At 35.8% G+C, this 17,567-nt stretch overlaps 2 protein-coding genes across 8 annotated transcripts; one reads left to right on the top strand and one right to left on the bottom strand.

The window, feature by feature from the left end:
- The first annotated feature begins 1,658 nt into the window (after window positions 1-1,658).
- LOC107926304 (uncharacterized) lies at window positions 1,659-8,423 on the top strand. Of its 5 annotated transcripts, none has more exons than XR_001692183.2 (15): window positions 1,659-1,757; window positions 1,871-2,186; window positions 3,193-3,370; window positions 3,480-3,529; window positions 3,619-3,711; window positions 3,795-3,883; window positions 4,002-4,080; window positions 4,304-4,386; window positions 4,865-4,943; window positions 5,044-5,758; window positions 6,115-6,189; window positions 6,322-6,964; window positions 7,282-7,449; window positions 7,591-7,888; window positions 7,979-8,423. XR_001692183.2 is itself a non-coding variant. In XM_041075635.1 (14 exons), exons 1-13 carry the CDS (start codon window positions 1,726-1,728, stop codon window positions 7,421-7,423), a joined length of 2,574 nt encoding a protein of 857 aa, XP_040931569.1. In that variant the 5' UTR covers window positions 1,659-1,725; the 3' UTR covers window positions 7,424-7,449; window positions 7,591-8,423. The 5 variants fall into 5 exon arrangements, 2 of the variants coding, with proteins under 2 accessions (XP_040931569.1, XP_040931570.1); XR_001692182.2 differs by having other exon boundaries at window positions 7,963-8,423; XR_005900034.1 differs by lacking the exon at window positions 6,115-6,189 and having other exon boundaries at window positions 7,963-8,423.
- On the bottom strand, window positions 7,591-15,562 carry LOC121204886 (polygalacturonase). 3 transcript variants are annotated; one of them, XM_041075637.1, is made up of 9 exons: window positions 15,137-15,561; window positions 13,724-13,855; window positions 10,264-10,434; window positions 10,147-10,166; window positions 9,665-9,849; window positions 9,489-9,570; window positions 9,270-9,378; window positions 8,856-8,975; window positions 7,591-8,733 (listed from the first exon to the last, which is right to left on the bottom strand). In XM_041075637.1, the coding sequence occupies exons 1-9, from the start codon at window positions 15,398-15,400 to the stop codon at window positions 8,509-8,511; spliced, it is 1,308 nt and encodes a 435-aa protein (XP_040931571.1). In that variant the 5' UTR covers window positions 15,401-15,561; the 3' UTR covers window positions 7,591-8,508. The 3 variants fall into 3 exon arrangements, with proteins under 3 accessions (XP_040931571.1, XP_040931573.1, XP_040931572.1); XM_041075639.1 differs by lacking the exon at window positions 13,724-13,855 and having other exon boundaries at window positions 15,137-15,562; XM_041075638.1 differs by lacking the exon at window positions 8,856-8,975.
- Between the last annotated feature and the right edge of the window lie 2,005 nt (window positions 15,563-17,567).

Raw genomic sequence — 17,567 nt, 5'->3', positions numbered from 1 at the left:
TATTTTAAAAAATAAAAAATATTAAAAGAATTTAAAGAAAATTACTGAAAAAATTTAGACTCTATTAAGAAAGTTCAAAGTGTGGCACATATCTTTTTTAAGATATTATAAAAAATAAATATTAAATATTAAAAAAGAGATATGTGACCATATTTGAAGCTTGCTTTTGGAGTAAAAATATTTCACTCTTATATTATCAAATACTAAATGGATGAGTTTGGTAATTAGATTTGAGGGTTCACATTGAAGATCAATTTATCAAATAACGTGCAAGTGAAGCTTTGAGGCATCTATGAGGGTTCGTGGGTAGCTAAGTTTGTTGGAACCGAGAAGTTGATAGTCAAACTTAATGCAATATTAGTTGTCCAATTCCTAACTAAACCACCTAATGAGTGTCATCTGTTTGAAAACCTAATTGATGATTGTTTGACGTTGATAAATGAAGGTTGAGTGATTGAAATTCGACATATTTTTTGAGAAGGTAATATATATGCAAATCACTTGACAAAATTGACGCAAAGTTTCAATATGGGGTTGGCTTGGTTCGTTACTCCTCAAGAGAGTCTCCTATCCTTTTTATAAGTTGACACTTATAGAAAAGGGTTAATTAGAGTTTTGTTTTTCCTTTCAATCTTTTGTACCAAACAAAAATTAGTATCAAATACTAACAAAAAATTTTAAAAACTAGATCTATGATACTCATGCTAGATTTTTAATCTTGTTGTGGAGTTAAAATTTTTACCCACAATATATCAAATAATAAGTTTCTTTTAGTTACCAACAATCTTTTGGCCTAATAACAAGAGTATTACATTATAGACATGCTTGAGTTTAGCCTCTATTAAACCTATTTTCCAACCCAAGTTATAAATTTTTTTAATTATTTAGCATTTTGTTTAGGATAAAAAGCAAAATTGTCTAAAACATAGATTATTATTGGTTTACGGAGACTACATGGCCTTAAAACCTTGATGTCAATTTTTCATTTGTAGGTTTCCTTTTACTTTGGTTGAGCTAGATGTACCCTAACCTTACCCTCTCCTCTGTGTTAAAAAAAAAGGCAAATTAATACTTAAGGTCACCAAATTATTAGTAAGTTTACATTTTTGTCACTCAGCTTTAAAAAGTTTTATATGGTCACTAAACAATTTAAAAGTTTTTATTTAAGTCATCGAGCTATTAAAATGTTGTTGCATGACTTTCTTTGTTCACATCGCTTATACCAATCGAAAGCTTTTATTCCCCTTATTTTTTACAATTTAGTTTTTTTTTCTAAATGTAATGAATCTACGAACTAAAATCTAAACAACTTTATTATTTGATCTCTTTCATTGACCGTCAGATCGACTTGGATTGAAGGTACGTTCTCCTACTCGTCAATAGATATTAATCCATTATACTAATCATTGAATTGTCGCTTGAAGCTCGCTAATCAGACTTTAAAAAAAAATTTAACAATCCTATGAATTAAATAAAAGCTTTTAAATAGTTTATAAGTATTTTATAAATTTTAAAAGTTTAGGGACGGAATGATAAATTTACTAATGACCATGTAGTTTAACACAAATTCACAAACCATGCTGACAGAACCTGTCTGTGTATCAGACGACGCCGTTTTCGTATTACCCGTTTATTATTTTAATAATAATAAAAAGCAGCCAGATCGATAAATCTTCCAAAAACTCAAAAATTTTTTTTTTCAAAAATTCCCAACAATCTCTTACTATGGCCTTTCACGTAGCTTGCCCAATTACATGGTTACAATATATATATTTTTCATACACTTTGCCATTATTTCTCCTTTTTGAACTTGCTTTTTAACGCGCTCTCGTTGTATTAATGCATATGTTTTCTCTTTGTTTTTTTGTAGTCGGCGAATTTGCTTTTGTTCGCTAGGGTTTCCTCGGAATCTCCATTCTCCCGATTCCAAGCATGACTTCTTGCAGGAACTGATTCGAGTGGAGGCGTTTTTGAAAGATCCATTGGGCGTTTCGGTTTCTCCAGAAAGGACTGTGCAGGTTCGCGTACCTAAAGTAACGCCGGTTCCGGCTGGGGATGGAGGAGATGGCGTTGATGCCGTGGAGGATTCGGCCTCGGTTTTGGCGGCTCAGTCAAAGAGGCTCGTGCTTCAGAGAAAAGCTGCTGCTGAGGTTTATGCTAGGAAGGTTGAGCCGGGTGATATTGCGGTAATAACAATATGCTTGCATTTGACTCTATGTGCGTGTTTAGGTATATGTTTATGTGCATCTGTACGGTGTACATTAAGTTTGGCATATGAAATTTTGATCTCGTTCGAGTTTGATTTAGTGGAGTGTAAATTTTGTTGTCATTTAGGGGTTAAGGTGTTCAATTTCAGTTTATTTTGCTGTCGTGTTTGTGCCGAGTTCTGCTTTCTCCGGTCCATTCTACTGGTTCTTTAAAATTACTGTATCAGTATTTGTATGTCTTGTTTTAACGGTATCTATAATATGATTGGTCGTTGATATTTATACTTTAAGTATGCATTTTGTAGAAATTTTAAGATTACTGTTATTCTGCTTTTGGGAACTTGGAATTCAAAATTTGGATTTGTATTTCATTTTCTATAAAAATTGTAATAATTAAATGCATACATGAAGAGTAAGCTACTTGGGTTTCAATGTAATATCTATTTTGAGAGTATAAAAAGCATTAATTTGTTAAATTTATAAATTCCTTAGGAATTTCAAAATCACTACTAAATAGTCACTTGACAAATCCATAGATTTTGATAATTAATCATGAATTTAATAAATTTATATGTATTATGACTTAATTTAGACTATTTTTGAAATCCAGATTCTGAAATCCAAGTTCCCAAACGCTATCTTATTGAAATTGAGCTAGATTTTGGGTTTGTTTGTGATTGTCCAACAGTCATTTGTTAATACGTTATTAACTTTATATTTCAAAATATAAGTATATATTTTGCATGTATTTGTGAAACTATGAATGCAAATTACTAGCAAATAAAGGATTTCGTGGTTTGATATTTTAGTTTGTTGTTGTTTTGGGTTGGCTTGTATACTTACTCTCTGACTGGAAACAAACCTTTGTTGAATGAGAACAGGAAAGGAAAGTAGTAGGGGCCTTTATTTGGTCTCTACTTTTTATTTTATGCAGTGTTCCTTCTTTGTGGCATTCTAGAAGTGATGGTTTTCACTTTCTTTACAGGTTGCATCAATAGATTCTGCTCTACAAGAGCAAGGCCAGTCAAACAAAAATGTAACTTGTCACATGTGCTTTTCGGGTGAAAATGAAGGAAGTGAGAGGGCAAGAAGGATGCTCGCATGTCGAAATTGTGGCAAGAAGTACCATAGAAGCTGCTTGAAATCTTGGGTTCAACATAGAGGTACTAAAGTTTATTGTGCTATATAACTATGGCTCAGTAGAGAGGCACTAAATTTTACTGCTCTGTTATCTTCTATCACTGCAGTCTTATACATTTGGCATTGTTGCAGATTTGTTTCATTGGAGTTCCTGGACTTGCCCCTATTGTCGAACCTGTGAGGTATTTATCTTGCACATAAGTACCAATTTGCACCAAATAGTGTTCAAATCTTTTGGTTGCACTGATTACTACTAATTTCCTTTCTTTAGGTGTGCCGAAGTACTGGAGATCCAACTAAGCTCATGTTTTGCAAAAGGTGTGATGGTGCATACCATTGCTATTGTCAACATCCATCACACAAGGTTGAGTTTCTATTGCTTATTGCAGATATTTCTTAATATCTTGTTTAAAAGAGAACAGCTCATATAATCCCTAGATTATGCAGAATGTTACCTCTGGGCCATATTTGTGCCCAAAGCATACAAAGTGTCACAGCTGTGGATCCAATGTCCCCGGAAATGGTTCAAGTGTGCGGTACGACTGCTAACCCTTAGACAAGAAGCTTTCACCCCTAAATGTTTCTTCTTTCTGTGCACATTAATGCTCTTAGTATTAATATTTTGGTTTTATCATTTTCTTACAAATCGCACAGGTGGTTCTTGGAATACACTTGTTGTGATGCTTGTGGAAGGTTGTTTGTGAAGGGAAATTATTGCCCTGTATGTTTGAAGGTAAATTCATTCTTCCAATAAATATTATTATTATTATTTTTTCATATATCCCCTAGCTTAAGGAAAGAACCCACTTCCCCTAAAACTTGTTTCTTGATAGAAATGACCAAAAAATGGATTCTGAACTACTTTATTTGATTGATTATAGCATCCATGTGAAAGCTAATAGGCTTCTTAAGTTTTCTAGAAATATGAACTTACTAGACATTTTGCAACTATACAGGTTTATAGAGACTCAGAATCAACACCCATGGTCTGCTGTGATGTTTGCCAGCGCTGGGTGCACTGCGAGTGTGATGGCATCAGGTTCGTTGCTGTGTACTTTAAGAAACTCCAACCTAATTTCTGCTCTGTTATCTTGTTTATTGCATGCTTTTGGTTGTTGATTATTTTGGTTGGGGTAGTTGCAGTCAAAGATGCTACTGAGTTTGACAGTTATAGATGTTTATGGATTTGTGTTATGCTTTGTATTTTAACCTGCATCAAGTCCATCAGGCTTATTCCTTGTAACTGTATAAGGTCAAAAAGGATGGTTGAATTTCTCAAGTTTTTTTTTTTCTGTAAAATGCCATTTTCATGAGTTGTTTCCTTACCAATCTAGTGAAACAAGCAAAGCAAGTGCATATTGTCTTGAAATTTCTACTCTAGCTCTTTCATTCCTCTCCAAACCAAAAAATATTTCCTATTCGTATTGAATAAATCCTGAAAGACTTTTATGGTTTCAGCTTTTCAGCATCCGCACAAATTTTGGATCATTATTTATTTATCAATAAATGTTTTGCAGTGATGAAAAATATCTTCAGTTCCAAGTAGATGCAAATCTCCAGTATAAATGTGCAGCATGTCGTGGGGAGTGCTACCAGGTAGCTATGTATTGCAGTGTGCTTTTTTCCCTCTTCTTTCTCAGGAGGGAGAGAGGTATTCTTTTCAACTTATGAATTGTTGTTATAAACGTGTAACCAGGTTACAGATCTTGAGGATGCTGTTCAAGAGCTTTGGAAGAGGAGAGACAGAACTGATCAGGACCTTATTGCTAGCTTGAGGGCTGCTGCAGGGCTGCCAACTCAAGAAGAAATATTCTCTATCTCTCCATATTCTGATGATGAGGAAAATGGTCCTGTGATGTTTAAAAAAGAATTTGTGCGTTCCCCGAAGTTCTCTCTCAAAGGGATAGCTGACAAGCCTCTGAAGAAGAACAAGGAATATGGAAAGGAGTCTTCAAGCAAAAAATATCTTAAGAAAAAGACATACCAGGCATCTTTAATTAGCAAAGGAGAGTCACAGCTGAGTTTTGAAGGGAATCAGGACATTCAATCTCAAGGATATAGTGTGAGTGAGTACAGGATCGATGAAGTTGCAATCCAGAGAGATGAAGGACAAAATATTTCTTCTCCTGTTACTGAAACGTGTTCTACTAATCAGCCAGGGATTTTGAAAAACAAGCTGGTAGATGAGGTGACGGTTAGTGATGAAGATAGAAAATCTCGTGTACTTAAAATTAAAAGTAACAAGCCACATGATTTAGATAGTGGAGATGATAAACATGATAGCAAGTCAAATACTTTGAAAGCAAAGAAGTTAGTCATAAATCTAGGTTCACGAAAAATAAATGTTACCAATTCCCCAAAGCCTGATGCTTCAAACCCTCAAAGAGAACGAGATGTGATTTCTTACAATGGTATGCTCTGACTCACTCTTTCTATGAGATAACTTGCACTGCATGATGATCACATTTTCCTACAATCTAGTATTCATCATTTCCTTCTATGTTGCTATCACTCTAGTAACCTTCTAGATTGCTACTTATCATTTCTAACTACACCCTAAAATCTGCGTTTGCTGTAATGAACTGTTTTTTGCTCATTTACTTTAATCTTAGTTAAGTTTAGGTTTTTGTTGAGCCCTTTTTATTTCTTATAAGATTGCACTTATAAAATAAACAAGATATTAATTCACATGCAATTTACTGGTCCCTTCTGGTTGAGAGATTAATCTAAAAACTGTTATGCCTTCTCTTGTTTGACTGATTGTTAGGTGTTCAAGATGCAAATAAACAGAGTTACAAGTTTATGCTGGATAAGCATGACAATACTGCTAAATCTGGTGATGGTAATATAGCAATCATGATCTATTGCTGTGATATTAAAAAGTTCTGTTTTGCTGCCGTTATTGAACATCTGGAAATTTGTTTTCTTTTAAGGTTATGATAATTGAAACAGTGGGAAATTTTTCCTTTTGCAGGATACAAAGTTTATCAATCCAAGTCAAGAAGGGTGAAAACTGCGGGAAAAGAAGGGAATGTGATGAAGTTTGGAAAAATTAAGCCAGAATCTCCTGAACTGGGGCCCAAAGTCGGTGCAGCAAGCAGTTCTGATGGATATGAAATTGGCCCTCCTGAACAGCCACGAGTTGCATCTGGAAAAGGAAGCATTGATGTAACTAGGCTTGATGCTGCACCGTCAGGTGAGGCGTCCATCCTAAGAGGGGGCAAGGTGATGTTGAGAAAGTGCTTCGAAGACAGGGCTGATACGAATGGTGAAAGTAATGAAGATTTTGGTCACACACCTGTCTTGAAATCTTTTCCAAAAGATTCCAAACTGTCTCTCAAGTTTAAATTGAAGAAACCTGATCTTGATAATCAGAATTCTAAGGTTCATCCTGTGGAAGAAAAAAGTTCTATAAAGGGCCAAAGGTCAAAAAGGCAGAGACCATCAACCTTTGTGGAAAAATCGTTGTTTAATGTAGATGAAGATCTTGATGTCACACACACGCATCAAAACAGCATAATGGATGGCATGATGGATGCTAATTGGATATTAAAGAAGTTGGGTAAAGATGCAATTGGAAAGAAAGTTGAGATTCATCACGCCTCTGACAATTCATGGTAAGATTTGGCTTCTCTTTGCCACAGAAAAAACCAGGAGGCAAGACCTGGGTACCATGGGCTTTTGATTTTAAGATCTTTTGCTCCTGATTAATCTATGTCCCTTAACTACACACCCCTTATTTAGTTCTGTATGCAACTGATGAAACATGTAAACTTCAATTTGAGTTTCAAAAGTAGAAAGAATATGTCAAGCTGCAAGTGAATAATAATTTTAGCTCCAGCCAAACTATAATGCTTTAATAATTCTATATTGTATATTCTTTAGGTACATTCCCTGAATTTAATCCTTAACTTTTTTGAAATTGAACAAGCAGGCATAAAGGAGCTGTTCATGACATCATTGAAGGCACATCCACAGTATCTGTGATGCTAGATGATGGTAGAGTAAAAAGCTTGGAACTTGGGAAGCAAGGCATTCGTTTTGTTCTTCAAAAACAAAAGAGAAGCAAATTTTGAAACTGAACGGTCTAATCTAATTCTTTGTGAGTGGATTGTGGAGATTTTTCCATTTCTGGATGTGGCGGTGCTCAGGCAGTTGCTGTTCTTTTCTTTATATTAATTTTCCTCAGCTTTGCACTGATGCTACTTTATATCATCGGGATGCCTTTTTACTGCACTTGCAGATGAAAACAAATAACTTAAGCAACCCATTCAACCACAGTTGGGGGTGGTAGGTCCCATAGCAACCAGAATCCATCACGAGCATCTGGATCCAAGCCTCTTGGATGGCGAAGAAATGTAAGCCTTTGCATGCCTTCTTTACAGCTTCCTGAGCCTCATCTTCACTTGTAGCTATAGGAGATTTCTTGAAGGTTGCATGAACATAGCTGGTAGAATTTCCAAAAGATAGGATCAGGCAAGCACCTGTGGTGTTGACTTCTACCGAACAGACTTCCAGTCCAGATTTCGTCAAAGCTGCAAGTAAGACATTTTGATCAAGTCTTAATAAAGTTTGAAGAAGTACCCGTAACTGAATTCTGAATGCAATTTTTGAGAAACCAATGCTTCTAGAGGAGCTGGACAGACCAAATGAGAGTTCAACAATGATGGAAGCGATTTGATATTCGCAGCAGCAGTGGCAGCCACTGCAGTTGCTCAGTTGCTGGGATGCAGTGGGGGAAGGCGCTAAAACCTGGCACAGCAGAGGCTGAGTAGTATGCTTCTGTTTGTCACCATGCCAACTACCAAGATCTTTTTAACAAGTGGGGCTCTGCTGATAGTTTGGTGGTGGCCTATTCACTATGGCTGAATGGCACAACTTATTAGTGCTTGTAATTTCATAATCTTGGAAAAACTTAAATTTCTTTGTTACTAGTTCTGATGATCACAGTCTGCTGAGAAGGGGATTTTGAAGGCATAAAAGAAAGAGTATATATATGTATATGAACTAAATTAAGCATGTATAACATTAAATAAGTATCCATATATATAAATCGTAAAGTATGAATTTACGTAAGTAAGAAGCAAGCATTTCATATTAAGATTAATTTATGAAGGCAGTTTGGTTTGGCATCTTCTTCTTAGGCAGAGATTGATGAAGATCAGCAAGGTGGAAAAACATTTCCCCGGTAAGACAATATAATATTAGTGCATGAAGCTTCTGCAGTATGTTCTTTATCTTCTTGTGATGATGTTATAGCTACATTTTGCAAAAAAATCTCCTGACAAGGAAACCTCCTGCTGCAATTGAATTTCAGGGCAACATTGGAGGCACTTGTTCCTCTGTTGTTTTCGTAAATCACATTGCTCACTTGCACTGCTGATACCTGCTTTTATAGATCATATACATGCATGCATGCATACATACATACATACATTGCCATTAACACCTGCTCTGCTCTTTTCTTCTGAATCCGATGTTCATGGTTTTAAGAGTTTTTCTTATTACCTTATAGGGGCATGGCATTTTATGATGATCACAGTAGTTTTGATCTATGATTATAGGATTGCTCACGTTATGCACCATTATATTCTGAAATTTGATGTTTTTGGCATACCCTGATCCTCCCTACAGTAACAACATAGAATCCTTGAAAAGCATACCAGAGTTGCCAAATTTTTTTCTAACTTCTTTTATTCATTCTTGATTAAGAAAATCCAAGTGCTCTTTTTCTTACTGAAGTTTGCTTAGTTCTAGCTGAAACCATTTTTATTTACAAAACTACTTAGATATGCGTCTCTTATGTGTATGTTGATTTTTTTTATTTAGATTTTTTTGTATTTAAAGGGTTTGCCTAGATATGTGTGGGACAGTTTATCAAACATATAGGTTTTAGTCTTCCAAAGAAAATTAAGATGTTACCTGCCAAGTCTTTATTCTAACTCCATTGGTGGTATCTGAAATTGTTGCTCTATTGACTATTACATTAGATACATAAGCTGCAGAATTTCTAGCTCCTAAGCTCCCAATGCTGCAAATAGTGTTAATTTACCATGCATTTGCATAGTTGTAGAAACAAATAAGCTGAAATCAATCAGGTAAAAGGTTTTGTTTTGAGGAGTGTTGAATTAGCTAGATGACCTGATTCCATGTCCTGGTCCACAAGTTATGTCTGTGGCTTGCACATTTTGCGAGCCGCTCACAACGGAGATACAATCATCACCTTCAAATATAGCACCAAACGAATAGATCAGCATAGAATTTGCATAATTGTTTAGAAGATTTGCATGAATGCTTTGATTTAACTACTGGTTTACCAGTTTTGATGACACAGTTCTTAATGTGTATGTTGTGGGTTTCAGACACATGGATTCCATCCGTGTTGGGGCTGTTCCCAGGAGCAATTACGGAAAGGTTGAGAGCTTTTACATTGACACATTTGTTAAATGAAAGATGCATTTGTTGAGCATTTCGGATCCGCAGCCCTGCTACTCTCAGATTACTGCATTGGCTAAAGGTTAGCGCCCGCAAAAGCACAGTTTTGTTTTAATATACTTCATGTGCACAATATGTAACGATCTGGATTCGGACATTTTCTCTCACATCATTGCATGTATTGAGATTTGGTTATCACCCCTTGATTCGAGTGCTCTAAGAAATACTTTTGATGTAAGCATACAAGGGGAGACAACCGAATTTGGTTACGTGAAGTGATACAGGGTAGATGTTCAAATCCCGGTCATTACACAAGGAATAAACAAACATATCTCGAATTCAATGAGAAATGACGTGAATTTACAGTTGTGCTTCCTTGCAAGGCTGAAAAATAATGGAAAAAAATGTTAGCTGTTTTATTGATAAAATTGAAAAGAAAAAATAATAACTTGAAATTTTGATGTAAAAGCAAGTGACATACGAGGGCTATGTTAATTTTGCAAGAATTTTGCCACCATGTTCTGCCATTGCCATTGATGATGCCTCCACCTTCTACCCTTAAATTCTGAACATTAACAAAGTAAAGCCATCGTCGTCTTCCATGTGCTTTATAATCCGAGTGATGGACAGTGGCTTTAATTGTTCCATGGATCTATCATGTAAAAAAGATAATCATCATTTAATGTTTCAATTATAATGTATCAGTCCATTTTTTGTTTACATGGATGTACTAGTGTCACGGACTTGGAGTTTTCCCACACATCCGTGCGGCCTTAGGCAGTTTTCTTGGCTTAAAAACGCCTAAGTCAGCCTAACTTCCACCGATAATGGATTCAACCGTAAAAACGCCTAAGTCAGCTCAACTCGCAACAATAAAGGATTCAACAGAATTCCCTTAAAGTTTTCACGAAGAACAGCGGAAGAACGAATTAAGAACGATCTTTGAAAGATGAACAAAAGCAATAACGCTTGAGAGAAAAGTTTGAGTAAATGCTCTCAATTCTTATTCACAAAGAATAATGAAACAATTCAGGAGTGAGTACAAATGAGGGGGAGGCTCTCTATTTATAGTTGAGCTCCCCCAAAACCGATGGCTACAATTAAAAGCTGTATTCAATTAGGACTCTAACTTTACAGAATTAGAAGCTGTGTACAATTAGAACTTCTAAGACTACTTAGTCCTATCTTCATTATCGGGCCCATCAGGCTTCAATGTGACAGGCCTGTCCAACAGCTCTTTGAATCGGGCCAGTTCTCGTAGGCCAAATGATCCCCATCTGAACAACAGACCTCCATTGGATGCATTTGGTGCGCTTGTCACGGGCTTTGAACTGCGGTCCGTGACATTCTCCCCCACCCATTCTCGCAACGCCCTCGTTGCGACTTCTGAATGGCACTGACTTGATTCGCCTCGGTCTCGTCTCGTCGCCTTAGCCTTTCCCTTTCTTTGGGATTCTTGCCTCGGCTTCTGTCGTTTCTTAACTCGAGCCGTCCTGCTCGTCGCATTTACTCTGGTCAACTGTCCCACATGCATCGCTTCTTTTTCTTTAAAGTCTGATGCACCACCTACCTTTCCCATAGGTGGAAGCCTTGTCGATGACTCGGCTAACTCTGATACTTCACTCAACTTGAGCCTCATTGGTCCCAGCTTCACTGTTTTCATCGCAACTTTATCCGCTAAGTTAGATGACAAACTCACCTCTTCCTTAGGTGGAAGCCCCTTCGACGACTCACCAAGCTCAGACGTTGCGTTTCTTTCGACTCCGGCTTGCTTTGGACAGTTCCGCAACTCATGCGGACCACGGCACAAGAAGCACTTAACTTGCTTCTTTTTGCTCCTCTTTGCCCTCTTGGCTTCGGCTTTTCCTTTGCTCGAACCAAGCTTCTTGGGCTCATTGTCTGCTCCATCGTTCCCCTCGATGACAGACTTCTTCAGACACTTCCGCAACCTATGCGGACCATGACACAAGAAGCACTCCACTGGCTTCTTCTCGCTTTCGGCCTCCTTGGCTTCGACACCCCTTGTGCTCGAACCAAGTACCAAGGCCTTACCCATCGGCTTCTCCTTAAGCGCGGATTTCTTCAGACATTTCTTCAACATGTGTGGACCGTCGCAGAGAAAGCATTTCAGCTTGTCCCTTTTTCTCTTGGGTTTCTTCTTCCCAACTCGTGGTTTCCCATTACCACCATTGTCGCTGTTTTCATTGCCATTAACTCTATCTTCCTTGTGATCTATTTCACATACGCCCCTTCCATCGGATTTGGAAGACCCAAGCTTGTCTTTCCCTAGACCAAGCTTCACCACGGACTCAACTACCGTCATGGCTTCCGACAGTTTTTGGACACCTCTTTGTTCCACCTCCTGTCTGACCCACGGCTTCAATCCCTTTTGAAAAGCAAGCAATGCTTCTTCATCGGTCACATCTGAAATTTGGAGCATGAGTTCCTTGAACTCTTGAACATACTCCCTCACTGTGCCCCGTTGCATTATCTCTTGCAACTTTGCCCGAGCTTCTTCCTCGGCAAATTCTGGGTAAAACTGTCCCTTCAACTCGCATTGGAACTCTTGCCACGTCTCAATCTCACCTTGCCTTTTATCTGTGGTCCTACCTCGCCACCATAAAAGCGCAATGTCAGTAAGAAACATTGAAGCAGTGTTTACCTTAACTGCATCCTCCATGATGCCTTTGGCACGGAAGTAGTTTTCCATCCTCCACAAGAAATTGTCCACATCACATGCAGACCTTGTCCCCACAAACTCTTTCGGCTTTGGGACATCCTCATTACTGAGTGCTGCATTTGCCACTCCTTTCCCCACGGCTGCTTGACACAAGGATAGCTCTCCCTCGAGCTCCTCTATTCTTGTGCTCAAAGCCTTCGTCGTGGCCATTGTTTCCTCCTTCAAAGCCATCATCATGGCCTCGAGAGCATCATTCCTTTCCGACAGCTTATCCCTGTGTGAATTAAACAACTCGTTTACCTTGTCCATGGTGGAATTAAGAGACATCTTTACATAGTCTCTGGACTGCTCCTCCCAGTTTGTTATGCGATCCTCGACCCCATCGAGTGCCTCCTTTACATCCGCCATGGATCCCTCGAGTTTACCCACACGTTCCTCTACTGCCGATATTGTCTCCCTCAAAGACTTCCTCACCCACCTTTGTTCAAACTCTTCTTTCGACATCCCAACGGTGCCTTTGAACCAACAACTCGAATATTACTTGGTTCAAACCTTGGCTCTGATACCACTTGTCACGGACTTGGAGTTTTCCCACACATCCGTGCGGCCTTAGGCAGTTTTCTTGGCTTAAAAACGCCTAAGTCAGCCTAACTTCCACCGATAATGGATTCAACCGTAAAAACGCCTAAGTCAGCTCAACTCGCAACAATAAAGGATTCAACAGAATTCCCTTAAAGTTTTCACGAAGAACAGCGGAAGAACGAATTAAGAACTATCTTTGAAAGATGAACAAAAGCAATAACGCTTGAGAGAAAAGTTTGAGTAAATGCTCTCAATTCTTATTCACAAAGAATAATGAAACAATTCAGGAGTGAGTACAAATGAGGGGGAGGCTCTCTATTTATAGTTGAGCTCCCCCAAAACCGATGGCTACAATTAAAAGCTGTATTCAATTAGGACTCTAACTTTACAGAATTAGAAGTTGTGTACAATTAGAACTTCTAAGACTACTTAGTCCTATCTTCATTATCGGGCCCATCAGGCTTCAATGTGACAAGCCTGTCCAACAGCTCTTTGAATCGGGCCAGTTCTCGTAGGCCAAATGATCCCCATCTGAACAACAGACCTCCATTGGATGCATTTGGTGCGCTTGTCACGGGCTTTGAACTGCGGTCCGTGACACTAGTGCATGGGATATTTAAGGCAAGCATGCATGTATGCATGAATCCATGGCCATGCATGCTATTTTGCATAAACTCACCTTCACTATGAGAGGAGAGTTGCAGGGTCCAAAGAAATCAATTGGCTTAAGATGATAAATTTTGTTCTTAGGGACCACCACAATAGCTCCTTGAGAAGAGTTACAAGCTAACTCCCAAGCCTCCTTAAATGCCTAAACCAAAGAAAAAGAAAAAATAGTTGTTGAATGTCAATCAATAAATTCTCGGCTGAATCTTGGATTTGACTTGCAGTCCAAACAAGATGTTATGATTGTTATTTTGTGATTTTTATTTTCACTACCATTTTTATTTATTATAAGGTACGAGTCCAACGTGGTTTAATCAAGTAAGTAAAAAATAAAATAAAATAAAATAAATCAACAACGGTCCATGTAAATTAATCTTATCAATGTTGGTGGTTGCCCTTTCTATTTCCACCTATTTTAAAGTTTAAATTGAAGTTTTTTTAATATGTGACCTCAATACTTGTTGATATATACTTGTTGATATATACATTGAAAGTTTTTAGTGAGTTTTATAAGTTTTTTGCTTTTAAATTAAAATAATAATTCAAAACTTTAAAAAGTTTAAACCAAAAAATAATACTTGAAAAGCTATTTAAATATTAATATTTATTTAGAAATACCAGTTTTACTTTTTTATCAGAATTTTTACAAAAGTAGTTTTTTTAATTACTTTATCTAGTGGTACTTGGGTCCTAACTTATTCGTGTCATTCAATATCATATTTCATGAATGTTCTTAAAATGTAATTCATTATTCATTATGTTTGCAATCACAAATTAAAAAAGAAAGCTTAACATTAAAATGGGTTTGAATTATTGTCGAATTGAGTGGGAAAGAATTCAATGTTACTTAATTGGAATATTAGTTTGACTATTGTGATGTGTAAACCAAAAAAAAAAATAATGTTAGAAAGCTTACTCTTTATTTCGAGGTTTGGTATAGTCAGAACTCAATATAATTATTGAACACCAATTGATTTAAATAAAAGATTTAATAAAAGAGTTTAAAAAAAAAACAAAATTTAAGTGACTACTGAATACAAAAAGATTTGATATGATTACCGAATACCAAATGAAATAACAATTCTAATGTTTTGATATGATTATTGAATACCAATAAATTTAAATAAAAGAGTTAAAAAAGAAAAAAACAAAAACAAAATTCAAGTGAAATCATAATTCTGAAATGACTACTAACACTAAAGGATTTAAATAAAAGGGTCCAAAAAAAAATATAAAGTCGAAATGAAGCCACAATTCTAATGATATTGAACACCAAAAGATTTAAATAAAAGGGTCCAAAATAAAATAAAATTAAAGTGAAATCATAACTCTAATGCTTTGATATGATTGCTTAACACCAAAAGATTTTTTCTTTAAAATAAAAATAATAATACCGAAGTAAAACCACAACTCTAATAATATGTACCTGCGAATCGTCAATTCCATTAGCCTTAGCTCCAAAATCATCGACATTGATTACCTTGAGAGTGACCCTATCAATCCTCGACCAAACTTCATTATTGTTGATGGGATTAACGTTGTCTTGTTGGTTGTAGGTTGTTGGGCGGCTATAAACATGAGTTTGTCGAACATCACTGTGAAATGGGTCCTCTATGTAACTCCCAAAACAAGATGTGGACAAACAGATGAATGTAATGAAAAGTGGGACACAAAGGGTTTTTAACCACATTATCAGACAAATGTCGAAAGGAGCTATCACTTGAACATGTTAGTCATGTAACTCACTATATTTATAATATAAATAATAGAGACGAAAGTGGAGGTTTTGGGTGCTAAATTTCTTCAACTAATGAAGAAAAGAGATGGAAAGTGGGGGAAGTTAAGTTAGTTGGAAAGGATTACTTTGTGCTTCTTTATCAACTTACATACATACATCCCTTGCTTTCTACTGAATTCTTCTTCATACATATGTAACTCAATGATGTGTTGACTTCATTTGCTTCAAATAACTACATCATATACATTTAGATTTGTTATACACAAGTAATAACCAACCCGAAATTCAGATAAAATTCGGGTCACTTACCCACGACCCGACCAGGACCTACCAGATGGATGCACACAAGACGCACAGTGAGAGGACAACTAGGGGAGCTCGCGGTATCAGCTCGCATGAGTCGAGGGGATCTCACAGTCCTAGCTCACATAGACCGAAGGAGTTCGCATGTAGGGGATTGCGAGATCTAGCATGCAAGTTGGAACGATACACGTGCTCAACATTCCTAAGGTCTGCTCAAAATGTCAGTCTTATGAATAATTAGGTCAAGTCAATGAGATACAGAGAAAATTGTTCAACAAGATTTATTAATTTTTAAAGGATATTTTACCATTTAATCAATGGGGCCAAGATCTCTTCTTGCCGTTAGCCTTTATTCCTTTCATGTCATCTTGTGTATCGGGATTTGGTCGTCACACCCACTTATTTTTACATCCAAAGTATTATATTCTTTGAACACTCTCTATCCCTTTAAGATCTTATCATCTAAAAGTATTTCATCTTAATTCAAACTCTTTTTTAAAAAAAAAAATCATTCCATGTAAGAATTGTCTACATAAATAAACATACATATACTTATACACTAGATTATATCTTACTACTACACGGGTAAAAAAAAACTTAATGTATTTTTAAAATGGCATAATGTCAAATTTAGCCCTTGACAGTTATATCTTTTGTCAATTTGATCCTTATTCTTTTTTTTAGCTAAATTTGTTCTTCAACATTTTAAAAACAGTCAAATTTAACTATCAACCTTTTAAAAAAGAGTTGATATGATGTTTTTCGAATGAGAATACTAACTAAAATATTAAATTTTTAAACACAACAGCCTACATGACAATCCATATGTGCTCCATGCAAATTCTTTTTTGAATTTTTATAATTTTTGAATTATTTGTTGACATGAGATATATGACAAATGATATTATGTTAATATGATATGCACATGGACCACCATGTGAGTTGTCACGCTAACAATGTTAAAAATTAATGTTTTAGTTATAATTTCCGTTAAAAAAAGCGATTTTACTCTTTTTTGAAAAGTTAAAAGGACCAAATTTAGTTCAAAATAAAATAAAAATCAAATTGATAAAAAAAATATAAACATTGAGAATTTAATTTATTATTATGCGTTTTATAATAAACGACAGTTTTTATTGAAATTACTACCTTTTATATGAGAGGTAATTGTTTAATTTTAAAATATATTAGATAAAAAAAACTTAAAAAGGAAAAATAATCTTATAATAATGTTTATTAATTTATATAAAAAAATAGTTTTCATTCTTTTCTTAATTAAGGGTGTGTTTGATAAATTAAGAAAAAAATATTAATTTTTATAAGCATTGAATTTATATTATAAAATTGTTTGATATATTAGTAAAATTTAAAGGAATGAATATTCTTGATTTTTAAAAATTTATTATTTCATCCACTGTTAAATGATAACAAAAGACTAAGAGTGAGTTTGGATGGATAGTACGTTTATCTGCGGTTAGTGTAAAAACAGCAGTGGCGGTGAGATTAGATACTGTAGCATGAGATAAAAAATAAGTTAAACGTACCACACCATACCGCACCTCCCATCCAAACCCACAATAACAATGCATTTATACATAAAATTTTTGGGTGATCAAAATAGGAATGATCCTTATTTAAAATGACTAATGGGTAATTTACCTTTTTTTTAGAGTAACTACCGTGAAAATACATTATTAGACTTTTGTTACCATTTAATTGTGGAGTAACTAATTTGATCAATTTTTTTGAGTCATCAAATTAACAAAAAAAAATAATAACCAAAATAAAAACACCATCATTTAAAGTGTAGTTTACC

This window comes from Gossypium hirsutum, chromosome A08, assembly GCF_007990345.1.
Source record: "Gossypium hirsutum isolate 1008001.06 chromosome A08, Gossypium_hirsutum_v2.1, whole genome shotgun sequence".
Taxonomy (NCBI): Eukaryota; Viridiplantae; Streptophyta; class Magnoliopsida; order Malvales; family Malvaceae; genus Gossypium; species Gossypium hirsutum.
Note: the sequence above shows the minus strand (reverse complement) of the source record. Positions and strands in the feature narration are given on the sequence as shown.